The sequence below is a fragment of the Lepidochelys olivacea genome (genome assembly GCF_965140295.1).
Source record: "Lepidochelys olivacea isolate rLepOli2 genome assembly, chromosome: 7".
Taxonomy (NCBI): domain Eukaryota; kingdom Metazoa; phylum Chordata; order Testudines; family Cheloniidae; genus Lepidochelys; species Lepidochelys olivacea.
In genome coordinates this window covers 73,241,826-73,267,474 of record NC_140417.1, presented here as the reverse complement: position 1 = coordinate 73,267,474, position 25,649 = coordinate 73,241,826, and the positions used below count along the sequence as shown (strand labels likewise).

The 25,649-nt window shown below is 40.4% G+C and overlaps 1 protein-coding gene across 1 annotated transcript in view; it reads left to right on the top strand.

The window, feature by feature from the left end:
- The window catches only part of LDB3 (LIM domain binding 3), a 184,815-nt gene that overhangs the window by 74,506 nt on the left and 84,660 nt on the right, over positions 1–25,649 (top strand). Inside the window, exons 4-5 of the mRNA XM_084635588.1 lie at positions 11,301–11,376; positions 20,821–21,227. Coding sequence (XP_084491714.1) covers positions 11,301–11,376; positions 20,821–21,227 — 483 coding nt within the window. The remainder of the gene's footprint in view (positions 1–11,300; positions 11,377–20,820; positions 21,228–25,649) is intronic.

The following is a 25,649-nucleotide window of genomic DNA, read 5'->3' as shown; positions in this document are numbered from 1 at the left end:
GCGCAGTTTAATTCAGTTACTATCTGAATGGACTGGTATTTACTTATACTGCATAGAACATGTGCTTATTAGTTTCAGAGAAGAGCCAGGAAATCATGGATAACTGTGATGGCTTTAAAGGGCAATGAAATCTTCATTGCACAGAAGATCCCACTTAGGTATTAGAACAGTTCTCAGCATGCACATCACTTTTTGATTGTTTTGGGGTTTTTTTTTTTCAAAATGTCATTTTAGAAGTAAAATTAAATTGTGAAGAATATTCCCTGGATGGGTTTAAAGTTAATCTGCAGGTGAGTTGTTCCACAGCATTGCATTGCATTCAGCATGAAAAGGTCATGATGGGATTACTGGTACATCTCATTTGAGTTGATGGGCTGACACAACATACTCAATTAACATGACAGTGTTATAATCTTTCAGACACATAGTTATTGATTACATTCTGAAGCAAGGAAGCTAATGTTACCTATAATGCTATTATAGATGAGATGGCCACAATGTTTTGAAGATTGAGCCTTTTCTCATTGATTGGTACTCATTAGCTCACAAAATTGACTGTTAAGTGCAAATTGCACGTCTGGTGCTAACTAACAGGAGGAGCCTATTGCAGTCCACCCCAATGATGATAACGTAGCCACAACAGGAGTGGATATTTAATAATGGTGAGAAAATACTTGTCTGCTTTTTTTCAGTTATTCAGCAAAACCTGTGCAGTGTCATTTGAATCAGATGAGGTTTCTCTTAAAATTCCAGAATGGTGTAAAGTAATTACAGAATGATATATTTGACTTCTGATCCAGTAAAAAAAAAAGTAACATAATCAGTATGCGGGATGAAATGGTGCATTATTTAAATGAAAATAGGAGCCTAGGTACTTGCCAGCATAATAAGCCGGAATAAATGGAGTTAAATGCTACTGGTTTAAAAAAGAAGAAGAATGGCAGAGAGTATTGATCCAGACACAGTTTTTTAACTGGTATTTCAGTAAAACTCTCTGTAAGATTCCTCCCACCCAGCTAGGTGAATAATATGTAAAAATAAGGTATCAGACATCTATAGTAGTTTAGATCAAGAGCTGGTTGACTTGTAGGATACAGCAAGCGTTATAGACAATGAGCCAAATCTGATTGTCAGTTACACTCTTGCACCCACATTGAAATCCATGACAGCTGAGTGTTTGGGAGAATCAGCACAGATAATTATTAGTATTGCACCTGTGGGGATAGAAGTTGAAATAGAGCATGAGTGAAAAGTGGGCTGCTGGTTTCAAGTTAGTGCAGTCTCTGCAAAGAGCAGCTAAGGGTTGGAACAGGAGGGAGTGTTGCAAAGTAAGATGGAGGTGCATCGTTTACACAATGACTGTGTTCATGATGACGACTTTAGCTGCCACTCTTTATCTCTGTCTTTCAAGAGTACTAAAAATTCACCATGAAAATAGTTAATTATTCTTTTGGTAGAATAATACCAGTCTGTGTTTGGCTTTGTCAGAGGAATACACAATAGTTACCCTTGTTTGAACATTTAGAAGAATTGATGAAGAAAGGAATGAATGAAGATCTCATTCTGACATGTTTTCTATTTTGGAAGCAGAGAAAGAATTCAAAGGCCCTGGATTAACTGAAGTGCAGCTATAACATAATTATCCACATTAGTGAACTTTTTTTGCCCCACATACACCAAGGATAAATGCTCTAAAAGCCTCCAGAGTACATTGAAATGTCCACATTCCAAGTAGAAATTAGAATGAAATCAGCTAAATAAATATTATGTGTTAAAAGCCACAGGATATTGAATAATTCAATTGGTTGTTGAGATGCTGGGAGCACCCTAACCACTGCTCCTGCAGTTAATGAGATACAAACAGAGGTACAGGGACAAATGGATTCCATCTTTGTTAGCCAGTGATTAGAAATTCCTTTGGAACCGCAGCATTATAGCTTCTGTGTGTGCATAGAAAGCTGTCAGTTGGATCTTACATTTTCTTGTGCCTTATGTTACCTTTTTGAAATAGGCTAGATGCTTTTAAGGTTTGGTTGTAACGCCATGATTCTGGAGGCCAGGCCCAGCTTACTTTAGATCAGAATGGGGGTTGCTATAATCTATCTCTGGTGGCTTTGGCCCCAAGAGGCTATTTGCCAGTGAGGAATTGCTCGCTTGTGCCAGGACTTTCAGGAGAAACTGTGTAGGAGCCAGCTGTACTGGTTTTGTGCCTGCTGGGGATTTTTCTATACTAGGAAACTGGGGAGATCTTTCTGCTTCTCATCCCTATGATTTCTCTGAAATACTTATAAATCCTCACTCCTACTTATTACATCTGTTTCTTCACACATTATGATTATTTGTTTGTATTACAGTAGTGCCCGGTATAGACTAGGACCCTGTACAAACCCTGTTCTAGGCTCTGTACAAACACTGAGCAAAAAGATGACCCTGACAAAAAGGGCTTATGATTTAAATTACTCCTTCTATTAGCTGTTATCACTGTGGTGGGGGTGCACGGCTGAGATTAATATTTTCCCCCTACATTAAACTGTGACCCTTCCATAGCTCACAATTTTTGTTCCATTGTTGTTGCATACGGCACTACCCCAACTGAACATCTTTCCATACCCTGTATACTTTAATTGGATTCCTTCTTAATATCCATTTATAATCCTAAATAATGAATGTAGAAGTAATTTCTCTAATCTTTTTTAATAATTTGGGGCCCAGTTCTGCAAGCCCCCTGTACGCTGAGCTACCAAAGATTTCAGTGGAGACTGTGTGTTTGGAGGGCATGCAGGATCAGGCTCTGAGAGCCTAGACTGCTTATATTATTGTGGTTGCCCTTTGCTGTCCCACCTTAATTTCTACGATAACCTCTTCTATAGCAGTGTGACCAGAGTTCTGCACAGCATTCAAATACATCCTAGCTAGTTCATTACCCATTGCGAGAGTAATAGTCTCCATTTTATGTTTATGTCTCCCTAAATTCTTGCAGCATTGTGCTGAAGGCAGCAGAGTTTTATTCATCTTAATGTTTCTGCCAGTATTTTAAAGGAAGGATTGAGGTAAATGTCATTGTCCTCTGATCAGTAATGGTGTAAGGAAATGTCTATTTGTGGGAGGGTGCAAAGGGAAGAAAGATTCCCTATTCCCACTCCCAAAGACAGACATTTTTAATGTAGTTAAATGTAATTCATTTCTAAATACCACTCTCTTCAAATTAAATTAACATAGGTAATCAGAAAAGCCATGTAAAACTTCTGTAATAAAACCAGAAGCCTAATGAAACTCTCCTAATTTGGATTTAAGTTAAAAGTTGAACTTCAGATCAGATTCATGAAGATGTCCAATCTTAGGCCAATGTTTCAAGTAAACCTGGACTGATGTATGGTTGACGTATCCTTTTGTCTTAGGAACTGGATAAAACATGGTGGTTAGATGCAAAGCAAAGCAATGAGAACCAAAGCAGAAGGGGTTTGTATGATAATATAGTGAAGCCACCAGGTTTTGTAACACTGTAGTAAATAAATACATGTATCAAGTGACAGTCTAGTTGGTGATTGAATGTTAAAGGTAGCTCATCCCAGACCTAATGTGATCTACGTAATTCTTTTGGGAAAATTAGATGTAGAACTGGTGTAAGTTCACATAGCTTTAGTGAAGTCAGTTCACATATGCCAATTTACACCAGTTGAGGATCTGTCCCTAAAGTTCTAAAATGAAAAAAATGAACATGATTTTTTAACTGTTGGAAATGTTACTGGGATGAGGCTGTCTTTTCAGGAGTTACTTTCATTTCCAATGGAGGCAAGGAGAGGAAGTGTTTGGAAATAGTTTGGGAATAAAATAGGGCACAGAAAGGAATAAGAAGAGAGCAAGAAAGGAAACCGTGGAGCTGGAAGATAGGCCTTTCAGGAGCTTCTTGACTAGGGATACCAAGTGTAGTGTATCTTGTATGATACCCTTTGGCATTTGTCAGCTTTTGCATGTCTCCCCCCAGCCCTTCTGGGCTGTCATGCAGAGATTCCCCTCCAGTTTCTTCTTGTGGCCACTGGGTGTTGCTGTGGTGGAGGGATTTCAGGTAGTTAAGCTGTCTCTCATCCTCAGCTCCTGTTGCTAGGCCTGCTGATCCAAGCCAGCACACAGGAGCTAGGAGGAGGAAGAGGCAGCAGCTACAGTTGGTTGCGCCAGGATCTGGCTGCCAAGAAGGATGAGGCCATATAGGAGGAATAGAGATGGCAAACAAAAGAAGGGGTCAGTAAGATAGAGACAAAAGAGAGGATGAGGGATGCATAAGTAGCAGAAGAGAGGGAAATAGTTAAAGAGGGACACACAAGGCAATGGGCTGTTTGGGAAAAGGAATAGAAAGCCTAATGGGAACAAGAGCAGAGTAGTGGGGAGGCTGCTTCAGTATTTCCTGATCCATATCATCACTCAAAAATCTCCCACATTTACCCCAGCAGTTCCTCTCCTCTCAGGCTTTCCCAAGCTCCCTACAGCTTCCCATTTACCTTTTTCCCATAACATCTCCTCCCATCATGCGGGATGTTCTTGGATCCCCCAGCATTCCCTCTTGTTTCTGAAATAAGACAGAGAAAAGACATTCCAAAATGTGTCCATTTTTATACAGTTGTATTTGGCTGGCCTCTCTTTTGCGGACACAGTTTATGCATGAAAAATTTGTGCCCATATATCATGTGGGTGCAAACATTAACACTTAGAAGGATAACTGCCTGATTTGTAATCCAGCCAAATATAGCATAATACAGACAAATAATTTACAAATCAAATAGTTATCTACCCAAATGCCAATGTTTGCATTCGCAATGAGCTGCAGATGCAAATTGTTAGTGCAAGTCTTGAGTTTTGTATTTTTATTGCAGGCATAGGTGATACCCACAAACTGGTACTCTTGGCCCAGCTCAAAATTTACCTCACTTATGTATGAAATAATATATAATCTATTGTGAAATATTCAAAGAGATATGGAAGGATTTGCCTTTATGATCCCTCTTAAAGTCAGTGGAGCTTTTTTAACTAAAACTCCATACAGTACTTGAGAACTTGGACAATAGTGTCACTAGCATAATACTTAAACTTTATAGTAAATCTTTAAAAAAAGACAAAGTTTCTATTTTTGGCACAGTAAGTATATAACTCTTAGTTCACTTTAAGGCTCTACTGACCGATTATTGGTTTTAACATTTATAAAATGGACAGTAGGGATCAACAGGCCTAAAATTTGACCTGTCCCTCTTCTTTCTCTTGTTTTTTCACAAATAAAGCCATTGATATGTTTGTTTCAAAGCAAAGAATGTCAGAAGTCCAGTTCTGCTCCCTCCACTATTTTGCAGCCTGCCAGTGGTTGCATTTCAGTGGTGCGGTATCAGTGATTTGTAAAATGCTTTCTAAGCTGAAGTATTTCTATAGTGCCTATCCTCTTAATATCTCAAGCACTAAGGAAATGTAAGTTATAATAAATACCTCCTACTTATGCTGAAAGATTCCCCAACACTTTATAAGATAGTGCTCACACACAGTGGAGTCAAGGAAAAAACCTTCCGTAAGAAAACCCGTTTCAATTTCAGCCTTCCAAAAGGTTAACAAAGAAAAAGCAATGCAAACATTGTCAAAATTATGAAATATACAAGGACCATTTCCTTTTAAAGGTCAGCAGGGATCATGGTACATAGTAATGGAAAAGAGCTACTCGCTGTTAGATTGTCATCACTCTGCATATACAGTATCTTCCTCCCCTTAAAAAGGACACACATTATACGGACATATTATAGCCCTATCTTGCAACCCGTTCTTATGTGGGTAGTTTTTGTTAATACATTTGGTTCCCATGGAGTCCTTTATTCATAAAAGTATGGATTTCAGCATTGTCTTGAAGGTGAATATTTAATACTGTTTAGTAGCTGAGCTGCAGCAGCTGACATCCAGTGCACTAAACTTTACCCCTGCAGCAGCTGACATCCAGTGCACTAAACTTTACCCCAGCGGTTGGTGGTTCTCAGTTAAAAGAGTGTGACTTTACATTTACACACACAGTTACAGACTTTAGACAAAAGATAAACAAAAAACTGCAAATATTTTTTAACTTTCCCTCCTTCCTTTGCAACATATTAGGCAATAAAGCTGGTCAGGGAAACTTTGGTGGAACCGTATTCTGGAATATGCCATTCCAGCCAAATCAAAACATTTTGTGAAGTTGAGTTGATTTTGCCTGAATTTGGTTTGGTAAGACAACTGGGGGGGGGCGGGATTCCAACAATGTCATGTTTTGATTTTTCATTTTGAAATAATTTTTAATTTAGATTTTTTTTAAAATGTGTATTATAATTAGAGCTGGACAAAAAATGTTTGGACAAGAAGTTAATTTGCCAAAAAGGCAGTTTCAGTCAATGGAAAACTATTTGTGAATTTGACACAAATTTTCAGAGTAGTTTAAGCCAAAAAGCCCCATCCTTGTTTGGGTTAGATTTACAAGGGGATAAGACACCATTCACAAAATGGCAGCAAGAGCAGGTGGTGGTGCCTCACTTATAACCTTGGCCCACTTGGGATGTGGTGGCAGGACTTGAATTTAGGTCTCCCAGCTTACAGGTGACTGCCCAAACCATTGGGCTAAAGATTATAAGGAAGTCAACCACCTCTTCCTGCTCCTTCTCTGGCTGTTTTGTGAATCTAGTCTTTAAAAATGCTCAGAAGCAAAATCTCTCATGTTGAATGAAACATTTTGTGTGACCCAAAATTGATGTTTTGTTGACTTTTTCAATTCACTGAAAATTTAAAAAAAAAATCATTCAGATTCAGTTCAGCCTAAACCAATAGTTTTTTCACAACTGCCAGCAAATTAAAAAAATAACTTATTCAACTAGCTTTAATTATAATACAAAACAAACAAATAAAAAAGTCTAAAATGAAACAAAATGATTTTGTCAACATGAATCTTTTCAGTTGACCTGAAAGAGTTTGTTTGGGGGATTTTCCTTCATGGAGAATTTCAGAATTTTTGGTTTTCACTCCAATTTTGGAACAAAGCCAGATTTCAAAATTTCACAGTCATTTGCAAAACTGGACTTCTGTTCCATGCACAGTTGTAATGAACAAATAATATACCCCTGGGATCCCAAATATTTAATGGAATGTAAGTATAGACTTCAAAATTACAAATGCATTTATATTTGAAAGCATTGAGTGGCACTACGGTTATTGTTCTGTATCACTGCATGAGAGACTTACGTTTGATTATTGAGGCCAGCATTTTATTCTGTGAGCCAGCAAGGACTAAAAGCGCTGTTCACTTATGGTTACTGGAGAGAACACCTCATGTCACTCTAGTTACTCCTTAGTCCAGTGTAAGGATGGCACCAGTGAGCTATTCGGGAAATTCCCATTCACCTCCCTTCATAAAGAAAGAATTGTTTCTGCAATGCAGGGCCTGGAGGAAGCAAAGGTGGAAAAGTGCAAACAAAGCATAATATGGGGGTGGCGAGAGTGACTCTTGGTGTCACTCCCGTGGGAGCCATAAGACATATAGAAATTGTTTTAAATATTCTCAGTTCAGTTCCTCCCTCACTTTCCAGATAAGCCTTAAGTGCAAGATGTTCACCTTGCATTAGTTGAAGCAGACTCCAAACTTACCTAAAGCAAAGGAGGAGTCATTTGACAGTAGAGATGGACAAGACCTGTTAGGTGATGGGAATAAGATTGTTCTTTCACATCAAGTATTTCTTAATGCATTCATTTTTCCAGAATACCTACGCTTTTCTGTTAGTTGTTTGCAATGTCATCAATGGCAGTTGCAATGGAAACCTGGGATCCTTATCTCAGGATTTATAAATGAAAGGGAGGAGGAATTTTGGTTTAAGATGAATTATACATAGGAGATGTGGAGGCCACCTTGTCCAACTGTGCTGCCCAGATCCCTTTTGAGGGCCTTGTGCATAGGGTTGCCAACCCTCCATGATTGTCCTGGAGTCTCCAATAATTAAAGATTAATGTCATGTGATGAAACCTCCAGGAACACGTCCAACCAAAACTGGCATCCCTCCTTGTGCAGATGACATCACCCTGACTGATCTGGGAATCCAAAAAGACTTTTTTCAAAAATATAACTTAGTCTTTCACCTTCTACACTGATCTCTCTATGATCTGTCTGTGGCCCCCACTTGAACCTGATGGCAGAAGTGAAAGCAAAGGATAAATGATCCAGAGCTACTGAACTCATGTTTTTAGTGCATCTCATGGAGAGAAAAACTGTAAACATGTGACCCGTTCTTTCTGTGTGATTCTGTGATAGAACAAGTAAGAAGAAATACTATGAATAAAATAATGTTGCCATTGATGGAGTAGACTTTAGACTTGACTGTGGAAAATGAGTCACACCATCTGTTTTTTTCAAACAGCCTGAGGTCTTTTATTGAATACAAGCATGCCGGGAGAAGGAGATAGAGATGGTCACACACAGGTGCCACCCTAGTCTCTCTCTGTCCTGCCCCTATAATACCAGCCTTATATAGGTTTTCAAATCCAAGCCAAATGATACATTTCCTTATTTTTTTATCACTCAAGCATTGTTAATAAAGCCTTATAAGGAGATAAAATAAAACAGTTTCATGATTAGCACTGTGCTGATGCACTTCGTTATTATCAAGATCTGCGGTTTGCTCATGGCAGCGTTTTGTCAAGGGACTTTTGCAGGGTTGGGGGGGGGTGCATATTATGGACAGCTAGGGACTTTAGGCCCTTTGGCTCTTTTCTAGCTAGAGGTTGGCCTAGTCCGTTATCTGGGTCAAATGCCACAGCCCAGCATACGCAAATGCTCTTAGCTTAAGCTAAGTCTTACAGGATGCAGGCCTGTAGGCCTCTTGCGTTACCGCTCTTGCCTATGTTGCATATAGTGCATAGATCTTGATGCAGAATGGGATAGGGTCAGGTCAACAATAATTTCCCCCACATCTTCAACACACAAGTGTACAATGGCAATTTATTCACTTTAAAAAATAGAACAAGTCACGAACGTAATTACTAGGACTTGACTATCCAATGAGGGGTTTGAGGAAGAAAGTACCTCTGAATTTAGACATTCTCTGAAGGACAATGGCCCTCTGTGAATGCATGAGTTTTCGTTTACATTGAGGGACTTCACCTCTTCTATCCCACCTGTCCAGCTCCAACTATGCTAAATCCAGCAAGTATTTGTGTTCTTTGATAAACGTCAGAGCTGTAGTTGTTGAGTGCACAGTTATCTAGATGCCTTTTTTATTTTAATGTGGTGCTGGTGCCTTGAAAGCTTGTGCAAAGTTAATGTGAAAGAAAAGCCTCAGCTGGGCAGCATTATGAATGACAAATGAAGCATTTCAGTAATGTGTGGAACAGATGATAGATCATGTTAATGACATCCATTATGGTAAGGTGGCAACTAAAAGAGAATAAATGGTGAAAGTGATGGCGCAGTTTAACCAGTGAATCCCTTTGCTACAGTACACATGTTTTCCAGAGGAGCCTCAAAGGGATGTGTGTGTGGTTTATGACTGCTTGCTGTATCTCTGCAATTGACATAAAATGTTTGCACTGCTCACTAAGTCTGAAACAAACATTCATAGTTCACACATGGGCACCAGATAAGATACTCAGTGGATAAGGGAGCACATAGTACTCCACGTGAGGACATAATGCTGATCTGTATAATGGCAGTACAGTATTATTTTTTATTCCATCTTTGGCACACTCCAGAATTTTCTGTTATATTTTTTGACCACCAACTGTTCATTGAGCAGAAGATTTCACTGAGCTGTTCTATTCTATCCTATCTAGGTTCTTATACCACCCCTTTCTACATAGCTTCTGAACACCTTCCAGCAATTAATTAAGTGGCATAATTAATATCTGTTGAATGTGGTTCATTTTCTCTCCTATGCTCTCTTTAGGGGGAGAATGTGTGTGTGTGTGCAGTGCGGAGTTTTATTTTGGTAGGGCTTTGTTTTTAAATGTACGGTGCTCTGTGTTTATGTTAGAGAAGGCAGGTCAAAAAAATGTGTCTTGCAGATGGAGCAGAAGGTGGTGTGGTTGTGATGGTCCTTAATTCTTGTGTGAACTGTGCACTGTCCAAAATGAAGCCCACAGTCTCTCTCTGAGGAAGAGAGGAGGATTTGTAATATGGCATAAGAACAGCCATACTGGGTCAGACAAATGGTCCATCTAGCCCAGTGTCCTGTCCTCTGAAGTGGCCAATGCCATGTGCTTTAGAGGGAATGAACAGAACAGGTAATCATCAAGTGATCCATCCCCTGTCGCCCATTCCCAGCTTCTGGCAAACAGAGGCTAGGGACATCATCCTTGCCTATCTTGGCTAATAGTCATTGATGGACCTATCCTCCAAGAATTTATCTAGTTCTTTTTTGAACCTTGTTATAGTCTTGGCCTTCACAGCAAGTTCAGGCAAAGAGTTGACTGTGCATTGTATGAAGAAGCACTACATTAATTTAAACTGTCAGTAACAAAAATCTGTTCACGTACATAATGCTGAAGGTCAAAATTTACAAAAGTGTCCTATGATTTTGAGATGCCTCAAGTTTAGAATGTGCATCTTAAGACACAGTGGACCTGATTATCAGAAGTGCTGAGCACTTCCAGCTTAGGCTGACTTCAACTAGAATTGTGGGTGCTCAGCACCGAGACAATCAGGCTCCATATATCTAGGTCTAGGCACCCAAAAATTGAAGCTTCCCAAAATCATCTCTCATGACACTTTTGAATATTTTGGCCTGTCAGCATTGCTAAAAATTATAAGTTTAATTCAGATTTCCAAGATCTCTCTAAAGTAGGGTTGCCAACCCTCCAACATTGTCCTGGAGTCTCCAGGAATTAAACTTTCATTAAAGATCAATTTTTATGTCCAGGGATAGCTCAGTGGTTTGAGCATTGGCCTCCTAAACCCAGGGTTGTGAGTTCAATCCTTGAGGGGGCCATTTAGGGATCTGGGGCAAATATTGGGGATTGGTCCTGCTTTGAGCAGGGGGTTGGACTAGATGACCTCCTGACGTCCCTTCCAACCCTGATATTCTATGATTCTAACCAAAATTGGCAATCCTACCCTAAAAGCAGAAGGGAAGATCTTGCCTATTGATGGAGACAGAAGGTTGGTGTTTGACAAGAGGCTAGATATGGCTTTCTACATATGGCTTTCACTCTGGATAAAGGATAATTTTTCAGTGCGATATAAAAGGTGTTTGAAAGGATCTAAAAAAATAGGAGGTGAGGTTGTTCTGACTATTAATCTTTTTTTGGAATGTTTTGATCCCCAGATCTAAACGCCCAGCTCCAGTTCCAACAGCTACACCTAAAGTTGACTCTCCCAGGCCTGTAATTGCCCATCAGAAGGTATGTAACACATTATCTCTTTAGTGCTTCTTGTTATTTGACTCTAACATAAATCACATAAACATAAATCGTTATCCGGTCTAATCCTCTCCGAGCACCTGGAGCATTTTTGATTTTTTTTTATTCTGTTCTCTTCTAGGCATAGGTAGCTGAGCCTATCAAAGCTTCCCAAAATATAGAGTCATTTCCCAAAGCACTTGAGGAAAAACCCCATTATCATATGGCTCAGCTCAGCTAAAAATTGACTAAAACTGACAATGTGTTGACTTGGCTAGACTAGATGACATTAGGGCATTTTACAAGCTTTATTGGTAGCTGTGCCTTCTTGTCAGGTCAGTTAATAAACGTCACACCAAAAAATAGAGGATAACTTAATGTAAAGACGAACAGTGAATGATGAGGAAAGTGGATAGCTCAGGTTTCATGGACTAAGTCCATCTCCTAGGATATAGATGTCTAAAAACCATCACCACCGCTAGCATATGCTGTCTAGTTAGCAACTGTGTTTGCAGTCTCTGTAGGGTGGCCAGAGACTATGAATGGCTGCAATTGTGTATCTTCCTATCCCTAGATATGAGAGGTTATTCCTCCAGGTCTGATATGCAGAGGGGACATGATAACAGTTTTCAAGTACATAAAAGGTTGTTACAAGGAGGAGAGTGAAAAATTGTTCCAGTTAATCTCTGAGGATAGGACAAGAAACAATGGGCTTAAATTGTGGCAAGTGAGGTTTAAATTGGACATTAGGAAAGCTTTCTAACTGTCAGTGTGGTTAAGCACTGGAACAAATTGCCTAGCAAAGTTGTGGAATCTCCATCACTGGAGGTTTTTAAGAATGGGTTAGACAAACACCTGTCAGGAATGGTCTAGTTATTATTTAGTCCTGCCTTGAGTGCAGGGCACTGAACTAGATGACCTACTGAGGTCCCTTCCAAGTCCTACACTTCTATGATTCTATGTAGTGCATTGGCAGAGCAGTGTGGAGGAAATTTGGACTACCATTGCCCAGACTTTATTCCTATTGATTGGATAAACAGGGAAGTGCAGTCCCTATTGTCAATCCTACCTACACTGTGAGGACTAATTTCACACGTAAACACCCAATGACATAAAATAAGAAACAAGACAAACCATTTCAGATCCCAAATCAATAACAGAGTGTACATGTCAACTTCAAACATTTCTTATAAATACTGTGCATTCCAAATTCTGAGCTCAGGAGATTTGTGTCTTCCCTGCAGCAGCTGCTGACATGTTGAAACTAACATAGAAGATATCCACTTGGGGCGAAATGTTTGGCTTTTATTTATTTATTAATTATTTGAAAGGAACCTGCTTGGCCATTTTTGAGTCAAGTCAGTGCCTTATGGGTATTTGGGCAGGGAAAGAAGAAATATTAAAATGTATCCTGCAGGGAGCTGTTCCCCTTTATATATTTTTTTCTGAAGAGTACAGAGGGCACTGAGGGAAAGGAAGAGGTGTCAAAGTGTATGTCCATTTGCTTCATCCAGACAGATGATGGAAATGTCTGCCTCTTCTCATACTAGAATATTATGGGGCTCACCAGGTGAGAATGTAATTCTGTGGGACAGAAGGTTATTGGAGGGGAAATACGGAATATCACTATGAATTTTCATGGAAAAGAAGAATGTTCCATTCTTTTGTTTAGAACTGTCTCCCACTTTGCCAGCCCAGTAGGGAGTGTTTTGTTCTGTATTTCCCTGAGAGGAAATTGTCAGAGAATTTTTAGCCTCCAAAGCAGCCTGAGTGACCTTGTAAACTGTTCATCTCTTCATGTACTGGATCTTCTCCAAGGCTTCTACGTGACACACTGACTCCCAGGAGCATCTGCATGGATGTGACAGACCTGCACAGCTCCAGAGCTTGCTCATTAATGGGCAAGCTGTAGTTTCAAGAGATCACATTTTGATAACTCAGTAATTAACTATACTCCATGTCTGGCAAATGTCAATTTAAAAACCTCCTAAGTAGTCACTTATCTTACCAAAGGTGTTTCTATCTGGTAAATATGTAAGAAGGGGGAGGGGGAAGGTTAAATACATATTATCAATTCTTTAAAATATTGTTAGTTTAAAAAAAGTCATAAAGATATCTTTAATATAGTTGCTGGAGTGTCAGTTCAACTTGTATTTTCTGTTTTAGCCCTTCAGAGTGTTATTGCCAAAGCACAGACATTTAGTTTCTAGGTACATGTCACCTTAAAACTGAACATTCTATAGGTAAGGGAGTAGGTTGGATGTAGAATTATTTCTGGTGTTTGCTAGGGGTTTTTCAAAGAGCTGGGATGTGGGTCCTATCCCATTTCCAAGTGTGCTGGAGATTTCTCAGAGCTGTGGGTCAAGTTGGCTAGATCTCTTGTCTGGGAGTATGGTGTATGGTTAGTGGCAGCTAGGAATGGAAATGTTGTTGGGGTAGTATTTCTGGCAGGACTGAGAGAGTTTTACACCTCAGAGGTGGTCATGGTATTTGTCCAAGGTGATACTGGAAAGAAAGTGACAGTTGGAGGTCAGCTTAGGGTGCTTGTTCAGGGATTCTGGGAGACTTGGACAGTTGGGATGGGAATGATGATGCATGTCTTAGAGTAAGGTGACTGGGGGTCAGATGTATATCCAGAGGTTGTGAGGGAGTTCAGTCTCTCTCATGTTGGGCTAGGAGGACTGCAGTAGATGCATGCCAGATCACGTGTGGTTCATGCAGAGGGAAATTGTCAATGAGTTCAGTAGCTGAAATGAGTCCTCTTTAAGCATGTATTGGGAGGGAATTACGGTGGGAGCATGAATGTCTTGAATCATTAAAGCAGAGATCTCAAATATGGTATAAAAAATCTTACTGATGTAAACTAGGATTCCATGTATGTTGAGGTCAGGTATGTTACAGTAAATATATTGTTAAAATAAAGTTAGTTTGTTACTTTTTAAAAACCATCTTAGAATAGCCTTAGCACTGGGGGACTGGCTGGTTTGGGAGACTGTCAATGGGACACAGAGCTAGGTCTCTAGCTCCAGTTAAGGTGGGTAGTGTTAGAATCTGATGGCTACTGCAGTGGCCCATGTGAAATTAGTTTGATTTCATTTCAGCTCCCAGAGAGCAAGTGGCTACATTATAAAACCGTCATTGCCAAGCTGTTCTCTCATCTGTAAGGGTAGTCTTTCTGGGTCAGGGATAATGCATGCAGCTAAGAACTCTTGCATGCGCAGACAAGTTCAGTGGCTGATATAAACCATACATGTTATTTCTGCTGACCCAGTTGTAATTTCTGCTCATTTGCAAGCATGTATTTCTTTTCAACTTCTGTCAGCAGCTGATTATATTTTAGTATAAGAACTCATATTAGGTGCAACTTCAGCCTATTGAAAGACACACTCAACATGTTTTTTTTCAGTTTGATAGGAATGCTCCCGCATCCCCAGTGAAGCCCACTGTCTCCTCATTTTCTTCAGCTAATCTGTGTTTTGAGCTGATGCTTTTTGTGTGAATGTTGTGTGATACGTGAGATCAACTGGGCTCCGTGGCTGCTGAAGGGAACAAAGGTTTGATTGGATCACAGTTTACACTTTTTGCTTACCAAACAATTCAAAACAAGATTAATCATTTGAGAGTTCAATGAAGCTGTTTGCGCAGCTCTAGGCATGAAATATTGAAAGAATAGAATGATATATCCAAGACTGAGAACATCTGTGATTAGAAGTCATTCAAAATGGAGGAAAGAGAGATGGGGAGTCTTCCAGAGAATTGAACTAAAGGTTCATAAATGCTCTTTGTTCATGCAACATTAGGGTTCATAGTTAAGCATCTACAAGTAAAGAAATATGAAATGTAAGGGTCAACACATAGCCTTAACTCTGTCCTTTTGCATATAGGCATTATGATATAGTGTTTATCTATATGATCACATTCTGTACTATTTATGAAATAAGACACTATAAAATTATTAATTAATATGTCTATTACTGTAGCTCTCAAAGAGTCCCAGTCAGAATCTGAGCCTCCTTGTGTTTATGAATAGTGTATTCTACAACACTATAAACATGTATCTAAAATAACCAGCAATCATAGTTGGAGGAATGATGGTCTTGTTGAATAAGGCACAGAACAGGAGATCTGTCTTCTATTCTTGACTGTGCCACAGACTGCTTGTGTGACTTTGGACAAGTCACTTAATTTCTCTGTGCCTCAGTTCACCTGTCTGTGAAGTGGTGATAGTAACAACTAGTTTCTTAATATGGGTGTTGTAAGGCTAAATTAATTAATTCATGTTTCTAAAAACTGAAATCATTCCTGTAGACGTGCAAAGAATTGGTATAATATTCTAATTAAAGACTGTATCCCAGAGCATAGTAAGGTCAGAGTTGACATTACCTATCATACTTCCTAACTTGAGTGCTTAACAGTGCAGTCTCAATAGTGCATTAACACAGTGCCCTGTTGTGGGTCACCCTACCCAGATGCCCCTTGAGTCCCACCTTTGTACTAGAGCAAAGTTCACACCATGGAATGAATCCATGCAAGTTAATGTTCATTCAGTCAGCTCTTGTTCATCCTGGCCCATCCCTCCCCACTCCCACATACCTAACCCCACACAGTGCCCATAAAGAGACTTCTTTGGGGTGAGAATGAAGGTGGAGCAAGTTGACAAATTGGCATACTGTTTTGGTATCTCCCACTCTAGAAGCCAGCAGTGCCCATGTTGAGGTTCCCTTCCTGTCCCATAGGTGAAGGGAAGTGTTCTGTCCTTAGAGAAGTTAGACGAATATTAGAAAGTAAAAAAAAAAATGTTTTACTAAGAACAAAGAATGGGCTCAGCTAATGCTTCATAATAAACTCCTTTTACCCCCAAATGTTCCGTGTTCTCCTCTACATAATCATTTTTAAGCTCATCCACTGATGTGGTATCTCACCATTACACTGGGAAATTAGAATCCAGCTGCCTGACTTCTCCACATAGCAAGGGATCTCAGCAAGGTGACAGGATCTTTCTCTAGAGAGGAAGCCAATGCCCAGTGTTAGAGCCTCCTCTTCTGGTCAACAGAAAGGTAGCATCAGACTTTTATAGATGAAAATGTTAGTTCATTTTTCCAGCCAGAGGGATAATTTGATGAGGTGGAATGGGGGGAAGATAGGGAACAAGGAAATGTTAGTCACTGCTGACTACTTATAATTTCATTAGATATAATGCTAAAAGATGTTCATTATTAAAAGTCTGACATACAGATTTCAGAAGTGCAATACATTTTTCCTTCACTGGTATGTTCTTGCCACGAGATTGAAACAAACAGAACAATAATTTAATCTAAAATATACTCTTATGAATGAACCAAGTAACAGGTACTTTATCAATCATGAGAGGAAACAGCCAAATAAGCTGATCAGTGGAAAATGGTTCTTTTAGGAAATTTATACTGATGCTGAAAGTCCATATCCCCATCTCTCCGCTTTATCCCACGAATTGCCCCTTGTCTCCAAAAATTCCCACAGTCTTAACTTAAAAACATCAAATGCTAACATGGCCCCCAGATTTCCAGTGTAAATTGTAAGACATAGTTCTGTTTTCCTATGCCAAAAATGAGCTATTACAATAAATCAATACCAATATGCAGTTAAGAAACCTAGCTAGAAAATATTTGAGGAATGTAACCAAAATTCCCCCCAAAGCTAAAGGATGGCAACCCCACCAGCCTTCATTTTCTGTCCCCTTACCCACAAATATTTCCTTTCCGATAACCTTCCCTTTATTTAATCTACAGTTTTGCCAAATATTATTAGGTTACTTTTTATTGATTAAAAATGTTGCTTTCTTCTAGAGCTCATGCTACCAGCACCTAATATTTTTCCCCCACAGTACCCTTCCCTATATCAGAGGTGAGGGGAAGGAGTCCTACATTAAATTTTCATTGATTCTAAAATGTTTTTTTCTAGTTAGCCTACAGATCTAGCTCCATCAGATGCTGTCTGTTCCTTCTGTTGTTATTGTTGTTGTACTTGTTTTACCTTGATTTTTCCATCCTGCCAGGATGTACAGCTTTCAGAAGGAGAGCATCTATGTAATTGGTAACTCATTATTTGAGAAAGGATTGTGCATTTGTCCCTCTTTAAAAATATATATATATTAGGTGAAAATCCTGTTTTTTATTTGTTTAATGATACTTGGAAACCTGTAAAAGGCAATTACCAATGGTTATTTGCAGACTTTTTTTGAGGTCAGAACATAATGACCGAAGTGTGTGATTATTTACAAATACATTCAGAAAAAATGGACAAAATATGTAAAAAGCAGTAGTTTGAAATATGCTATTAAGATAATAATTTTCCATAGCTTCAATGGCGTCACACCAGAAAGCCAGCATAACAGTGGATAATTAGACCCTGTGCGAGTAACTAATATTCATTGACAGTGACATTGTTACCCACTCTATAAATTTCACTTTGAAGGCCAAACTCTGCTCAGGCTTACACCCTCCGCAACCCCATAGAAGTCAGTGGGGTTGCACATTTGGGATGTCTAAATATGATCCTGCAAGCCATTATAGGTATGGGGCACAGTGCCCCCAGGGGTCACTGAGGGACTTACGCTGAGTAGCAGCTCCTTCAAGACCTTTGAAAGGTTTAGCCTTGAACTCCAGTCTGGAGCAGTGTTCTTGCCTTTGCTGCTGCATGAGGTACATCCCTTTTTAGATACGCTCCCCTGGGATGTGAGTCCTGACAGGAACACAGACAGGCATTCCAATCTTATGCTTCCAAGAATGTGGTTATTAATTATGGCTTCTATGTGTCCACATGCACAGGGGTGGGGAAAATGTGCCCCCTCTACAGCACTGAATCAGGGTCAGTGTAAACTAGCTGTAAGTCAGGACTCTAAGCTTCTGGGATAAATTGCAAGTTGATATCACATATACCCTAAGAAATCCACAAATTCCCAATTCATCCAAAACCAACACACAAAAACTCACTCTCCTGCTGGTAATAGCTTATCCAAAGTGACCACTCTCCCTACAATGTGCATGATAATCAAGGTGGGCCATTTCCAACACAAATCCAGGTCTTCTCACCCCCCCCCACACACACAAACTCACTCTCCTGCTGGCAATAGCTCATCCAAACTGACCACTCTCCTTACAATCTAAGTATAGTAGAAGCATTTTACAAGAGGTACATGCACTTAAGATTGTAATCACTTTTTGTTCTGTGTGCCGAGCACAGTTGGGTTCTGGTCCATGCCTAGGGCTCCCAAGTGTTATGGTAGTATATATAATAATTATGCTGATTGCTCCTGGATACTCCATTATCAAGTGAGCTGCCAAAACATAACATAGAAAAAAGTCTCACAAAGACACCTTCCAAGAGGAGAGTTTGAACTATTGAGCTGTGGTATTGACCAGGCTAAAAGATGAAAGGGAATGGATTTATTGGAACTAGCTTTGGTTTAATAGCAAAACCGGGTCACAAAAAGTTGGGCATTATGAAGACAAAGACATGCTGAACACTGGTGTGGTGGATTTACAAATTAGGTTTCCCAAACACAAATTGGAAAACCATGTTCTTAAGGTCTAGATGGTCTTTTATTTCAAATTAAGGAGAAAACGAAGAGACTACATAAATTTAAAATGCTCATGAGAGTTAAAACAGAGCATCTTTCTCTTGCTCTGTAAGATCCTTCATCTTTAATCTTCTTGCAGCCATTCCCTCTAGCAGAAAGAAAGACTTCTTAAAGAAAATACAAAAATCAATATCCTAGTTATGATGCACCACAGTGAGCCAATGATTTACTTTGATGGAAATATAGGCAATTTAGTTGGATCTAAAGATTCCATCCTGCCAGGTACTCTGTATGTCCTGAGAAATGCTGGCTGCCCTCAACTCCCACTGACTTATGTGGAGTTACACCTGGGGTTAATTTGCACTGAGGGGCACAAGGCAGTGATCTAGAGTTCTCAAACTTCATTGCACCACGATCCCCTTCTGACAACAAAAATTACTACACGACCCCAGGAGGGAGGACCGAAGCCTGAGCCAAAGCCCAATCCTCGCCACACCGGGTGGGGTGGCCAAAGCCAAAGCCCAAGTCCCACCGCCCTGGGTGGGGAGGCCAAAGCCAAAGCCCAAGGGCTTCAGCCCCAGCGGGGAGCCTGTAACCTGAGCCCTGCCACCCAGGTGGCGGGGCTCAGACTTCAGGGAGCCTGTAACCTGAGCTTCAGCCCCAGGTGGTGGAGCTCAGGCTTTAGCTTCGGGCCCAGGTGGTGGATCTTGGGCTTTGGCTCTGGCCCCAAACCCCAGCACATCTAAGCCAGCCCTGGCAACCCCAGGGTCATGACCCACTTTGTGGTCCTGACCCACAGTTTGAGAACTGCTGATCTAGGTCATAGCAAGCACCAGCTTAAAACTTTTGAGTGGGAGGGAATAGGGAGAGGAGGTAGATTGTCCTTTTCATAGTTTATGTTCTAATTCTCTTATGATCTGCTGATTATTTTTTGTGTGGAATGTGTTACTGAAAATGTCATTATTTCCTGTTTTCAGTATTAACCTTATTTAATCTGTACTTTGCAGCATTAGTAGGAAACCATTTATTGACATTATATTTAACAAAACGCATAATTTCCTATTATTTTCTAGAGTGGGTTTTAGAAAGTTAAGATGTGCTTCTAATGTGAGGCACCAGCAGGAGTTCTTGCATATGTCTGATATTGGGAGGGCATCTTGAGACCCTCACAAAGACAATATTCCATAGTGTCCTAGCTAGAAAAAAACATCCAAATCACAGATGTGGAATTATACTCCTAGGGTGCAATTTCATGCTCTATGCCTGTTTAACTTCCATTCATTTAAATGGAAATTATGCACACGCATAAAAGAGAAACTATACCTGTTGGTTAATATACCTTCTTGAGTTCTTTCAGCCTACTTGCTAACCATGTTGCATGGCCTTATTAGCATGACCTGGAGCCTATGAGAACAATGCAGTATACGAACTTCATTAATTTTAGGACTGTTTGTGAGAAATTGAATGCTGTGATTTCAGAAACATTAGGTCTTACATTTCTAGCTAATAGCATAGATTTTTGTACTTATATATTATTGCCTCAAATGGGGCTGACCTCAAACCGTTCAGATTTCCTTAATTATCATAGGAATGAATGGAAGATATAGTCTATCAAATGAGAACTAATTATATCTTCAGCTAATAACATTAAATTTTAACTTGTATGTTTCAACTAAAAAAAAAATGCTTGAGTGTGTTGTCCCACCCTATTGAAAGAAGATCAACTGAATGTTCTGTTTTATCGAAAGGCTGGCTACCTTGGCCACTAATCTATTTGTCTCAAGTGTATGAATATATGCAGAAAGCGATAGATATAGACATATTCTTTTTGCATGTGTTCTATGATTGCTCTTTTTTTCTTTTCTTGGCCTGCATGTTTGCTACTACAGGACCCTGCTTTGGAAGTCAGTGGCAACAGAACAATCTTCAGTCCTCTAACTAGCACAGCGACTGGGCCTTTGGGTAGTATATTAGCCACCAATGGAACATTTTCAGGCTACCTCAGCAAGCAGGAGATCAGCTGTTCAAATAGCTCTTCCTTCTTAAAGACTACTGCAGTTAGAACTTCCATGGCCTCTCTGTCTGTGACACCTGACATTTCACCTGCAAAGAGTGACCTAGGTTCAAAACTAAGCCCTGTGTTCACTGATGGCAGTAGTCCTAAACACGAGTTGAGCCCTGCAAGGCAGTATAACAACCCCATTGGCCTTTACTCAGCAGAGACTCTAAAGGAAATGGTTGAGATGCATAAATTAAGTCTCAAACGAAGGGCTTCAGAAGGTGGACTTCCTAGAGGGTAGGTAACATGGTGATTAATTCAGTGTTTCAGTAAGTAAGTAATTAGCTGAAGAATGAAGTATAAAACCAGTTACTATATTGTGAATTTGTCTTGTAATTATGATTAATGATGTCCTGAAAAATAGTTATTAAACCTTTCCCCACCTCAAAAAGGACACATAATACTATTTCATAACAACTCTTGGTCTTTGGTATCCTGAATTGTATTACAGATTGGCTACTGGGTATCCTGGCATGAGGAGGAACACTGTGGTTAAAGTACCTATGACTAAACTAGCGTGTTGGTATTCTCCAATTTAATTTGCTGTACTTAATCTGGTTGACCTGAATATCAGCTACAGGCCTGTATGGAAGTTGCTGTAAAAGGGATCTGAAACTACACTTTCCTAAAAAGAAATTGCCTGGAGCAGCTAAGATAACAGTCTTAATCTATTGCAGTGAACTTCTATAACTCCTTCCTCAATGTAGTCACTTTCCAGTGCAAGTCGAAATTGAATTGTTATTAGTTCGACCCCTTGGTTTGAATGTCCTCCAGCTCAAATCTAAGCACTATTCCACTTGTGTGTGGAAATAAATAATCAATAGTTATTATCTACCTGGTAAGATATAGAGATGATCCCACCAAGTTTGACTTCAGAATATGAAGTTGTTCAATGCTGTACTGTATTTGCAGGGCAGGTATTTTTGCCACAAGCTTGGACTACATTACAGAAATATTGAAATAAATGAAGGCCATGGGAAAGAGTTACTTTCTAACCTTTCTACTTTTATTTATGATTTACTAATTGACAAATAAACCTCTATAAGTCAGTTACCCCAAAGCTGTCTTTATCTGAAATGAAGTCACGTTTCCCAATTTTAGGAAAAATAAGGAATTTTCAGCACCCTTATCTGAATAAATCCCATGTCTGCCTTTCTGTTTGGATAATTAAGGTCTGATTAAGGAAAAGAATATTTCAAATAACAATGCAGAAGTATAGTAACAGGTAGGTAAAGGGAAAACTTCCCTGAGGCACAATTTAGTCACCAAAGCTTTCCTTTAGCTCAATATAATATACAAAATGAGGGGCTGAGAGCAAGAGGAGAAAAATACAATAGGGGCTTGATTCTCCTTTGCCCAGTACCTTGCATAGTCACTTACATGAGAGCAAAGTGGATGTAAAATGCTATTATTCTGAGTTGATATTGTTTTACACCAGTTTGACTAAGTTTCCATTAGTGTAAATGACTACACAAGATGCAAGACAGTGAGCCTAGCGCTCACTAGCACAATCAAGCCCTAGCGCTGTAAACTCGGAAGTGCTATCTACATTTGGTTATAAGAGACTTAAATTCAAAGACATTTTTCAACAGAAACAGACCAAAAAAAGCTTTTGTTTTCATTTATATTTTTCATGAGGAAAAATGTCATTTCTCTACCTGCTTTAGCACTTACAGCTCCTCAGTAGCACATCTTACCTCCCCTGTCTTGGCCTCCTCACATCCCTTGGTAACCTCCAATTCATAGACTTTAAGGTCAGAAGGGACCTCATGATCATCTAGTCTGACCTCCTACTTTCTTCTTGTATTTTCCTTTAGGTAAATTTTGGACAGATGAACTGCCTCAGTATTCCTACTATGTTCTATTACAAAAAAGTACACACTATAGGGCTGCATCTGCCACTCATTGACATTTGTAGCAGATGCAGCCCTTCTTGCCTCCTCAAGACATAGGAGCCTTTCCATTGATTTCAATAGGCGTTGGATCAGGCCACATAATAGAACCATTTGTGCTTAAGGAGGCAAACAAAATATGGACACTGAACCAGCTCCACAGTAATCCCCCTACCTCATAGCACTGCCTTTCTATATGTGCCATTTCTTCCCACGTATATACACAAGCACTGTCACAAAATAGTTTAAGCTCCTCTTGGTGCACATCTGTGGCCTGCTGGTAATATACTGAGACATACCATAAGTAGGCTTGGCAGAATTTGATTTTTATTTTTTTATAATTTGGATGGATAATATTGATATTTTTAAGCATTTTAATTTTTTTTTTAAATTTTATATTGCAGTAAATTGGGGCAGGGGTGTCAGACAATAGTTATTTAATGACTGTAGGCATTGAGATTCAAAAATTTAAAGCCTTATAACCGTTAAAACACAAATTGTCAACATCACGTGTCAAAATATACAAAGGAAATATCCTTAAATCAAACTCTAATAAGTTCTCAAGCAGCACTTTTCTTTCTAACATTGCCGAGCTGTAAACTTGGATTATTACTAATGGAAATATTTTTTTCATCAGGGTGTGTGTGTACATCAAAATTTACTGACATTTACTAATAAAAATTGAATCTTTCCAAGTTTAAGTGTAAGACTCCCAATAACAAAGCTAAAGCTTTTATCATGGTACCCTCATCTGAGATTTCATTCTGAATTTGAATATGGTTTTGGGGTGCTTTTGTATGAGTAGCTGTAACATATTCATAAAGTATAGCCAATTCTGCCTCCTTGTTTTACATATAAACAAATGAGGCAATATGAAAAATCATGTACAGTTAGTGGACCCTGCCCTGGGAAAGAAAGAGCTGTTTTGATAGCTGTTAAGCACTCAGCAAAGTACAAACAGCCTGAAATTACTCAGCTCAAGTGTCTTTGTAACGGTAGCATGCTGTGAAAATTCAGTGTTCCCGGGCCCCCATTCCCACTTGTATGTTATCCATGAAGTGAGAAGCCCTGTGGACTGCAATCTAAAAAGGAATACTAGCTTTCTTGGGATCTGCTAGAGCAGAGGTGGGCAAATTACGGCCCGTGGGCCACATCTGGCCTGCGGGACCCTCCTGCCTGGCCCCTGAGCTCCTGGCCTGGGAGGCTAGTCCCCAGCCCCTCCCCTGCAGTTCCCCCTCCCCCACAGCCTCAGCTCACTGCGCTGCCAGTGCAATGCTCTGGGTGGCAGCGCAGGTGCAGAGCCGCGGCCTGACCCGGTGCTCTGTGCTGCACGACAGCGTGGCTGGCTCCAGCCGGGCGGCGCGGCTGCCTGGCCTGGTGCTCTGGGCAGTGCGGCTGTAGCACCGCCAGCCACCGGGGCTCCAGGCAGCTCGGTGTGGGGGTTGGATAGAGGGCAGGGGAGTTTGGGGTGGTGGTCAGGGGGCGGGGGTGTGGATAAGGGTTGGGATGGTCAGAGGGCGGGGAACAGGGGATCTGGGGGGCAGTCAGGAAGGAGGGCAGGGGATTGGATGGAGCAGCGGGGGGCAGTCAGGGGCTGGGGTTCCAGGGACGTTCAGGGAGAAGGGGTGGTTGGATGGGGCAGGGGTCCCGGGGGGGGCAGTCAGGAATGAGAGGAGGGGTTGTCGGGGAGCCTGGGGGTGGTCAGGGGAAAGAGAGGGGTAGATGGGGCAGGAGTGCTGGCGGGGCCATCAGGGGACAGGGAACAGCGGGGTTAGATGGGGCAGGAGTCCCGGGGGGGCCGTCAGGGGATGAGAAGCGGAAGGATTGGATTGGGGGCAGGGGCCAGGCCACACCTGGCTGTTTGGGGAGGCACAGCCTCCCCTAAATAGCCCTCCATACCATTTCAGAAACCTGATGTGGCCCTCAGGCCAAAAAGTTTGCCTGCCCCTGTGCTAGAGGTTTAGTGCTTATGTTGTCCATGATTTTCTGCTTTTTTGGGTTTGAACATTCATAAAAAGCAGTACATGTGCATAAGCAAAACAGGCTTTGCAAGGTCATCTCTGACTCTGATTGGTACCAGTCTATAAGTGATACTGTATAAGAACCTACATAGGCAGGTAGATCCCAGGTGTATTTTATATTTAAATGTTTGGGATTTTTTTTAACTTGTACCCTGTGAAACATCTAAACAGATCCAGTGATGTGCTGGAATGAGTATCCATACATGAGAATGGACTCTTGGGAGCCCCTTGTTAAAATTCTGCGCAAAGGAAGATTGGAATGATTTCTGTGTCTCTTACTGAGTTCCCAGTCCCTTACTCCTCTTATGCACTTCTGGAATTAAGGGCTTATCACAGGGCAAGGGTGAACATTTTTTGCAGGAGTGCGTATTACATTATCAGCAGCAGATCTTAATGGAGTAAAGGTTCTGCAATGGGGAACATTAACACAGATGGAGAATGAGTCATAGTTTCTCATGTATGGATACTCATTCCAGCCTGTGTTATTCTGCACGTCTTTGGCTAGGGCAGTAAATACCGGTCCCGCATGTTTCTGTGTGTCGGGGGGTAGGATTACCAGTTGGTTACTCTGTGGCATCTTTGAGTGAGCAGGTTGAATATTTTGGTACCTGCCCATATTTAGAAATAAATTAAAATGATGTGTGGGACTGAGCTGGAAAAAATTGTATCATCTCAACCCAGCATATCAAGAGAGGCTAAGCTTTGCTGTAGCTGGAGGGAGCTGTGATAGTCTGTTTAGGTCTGAA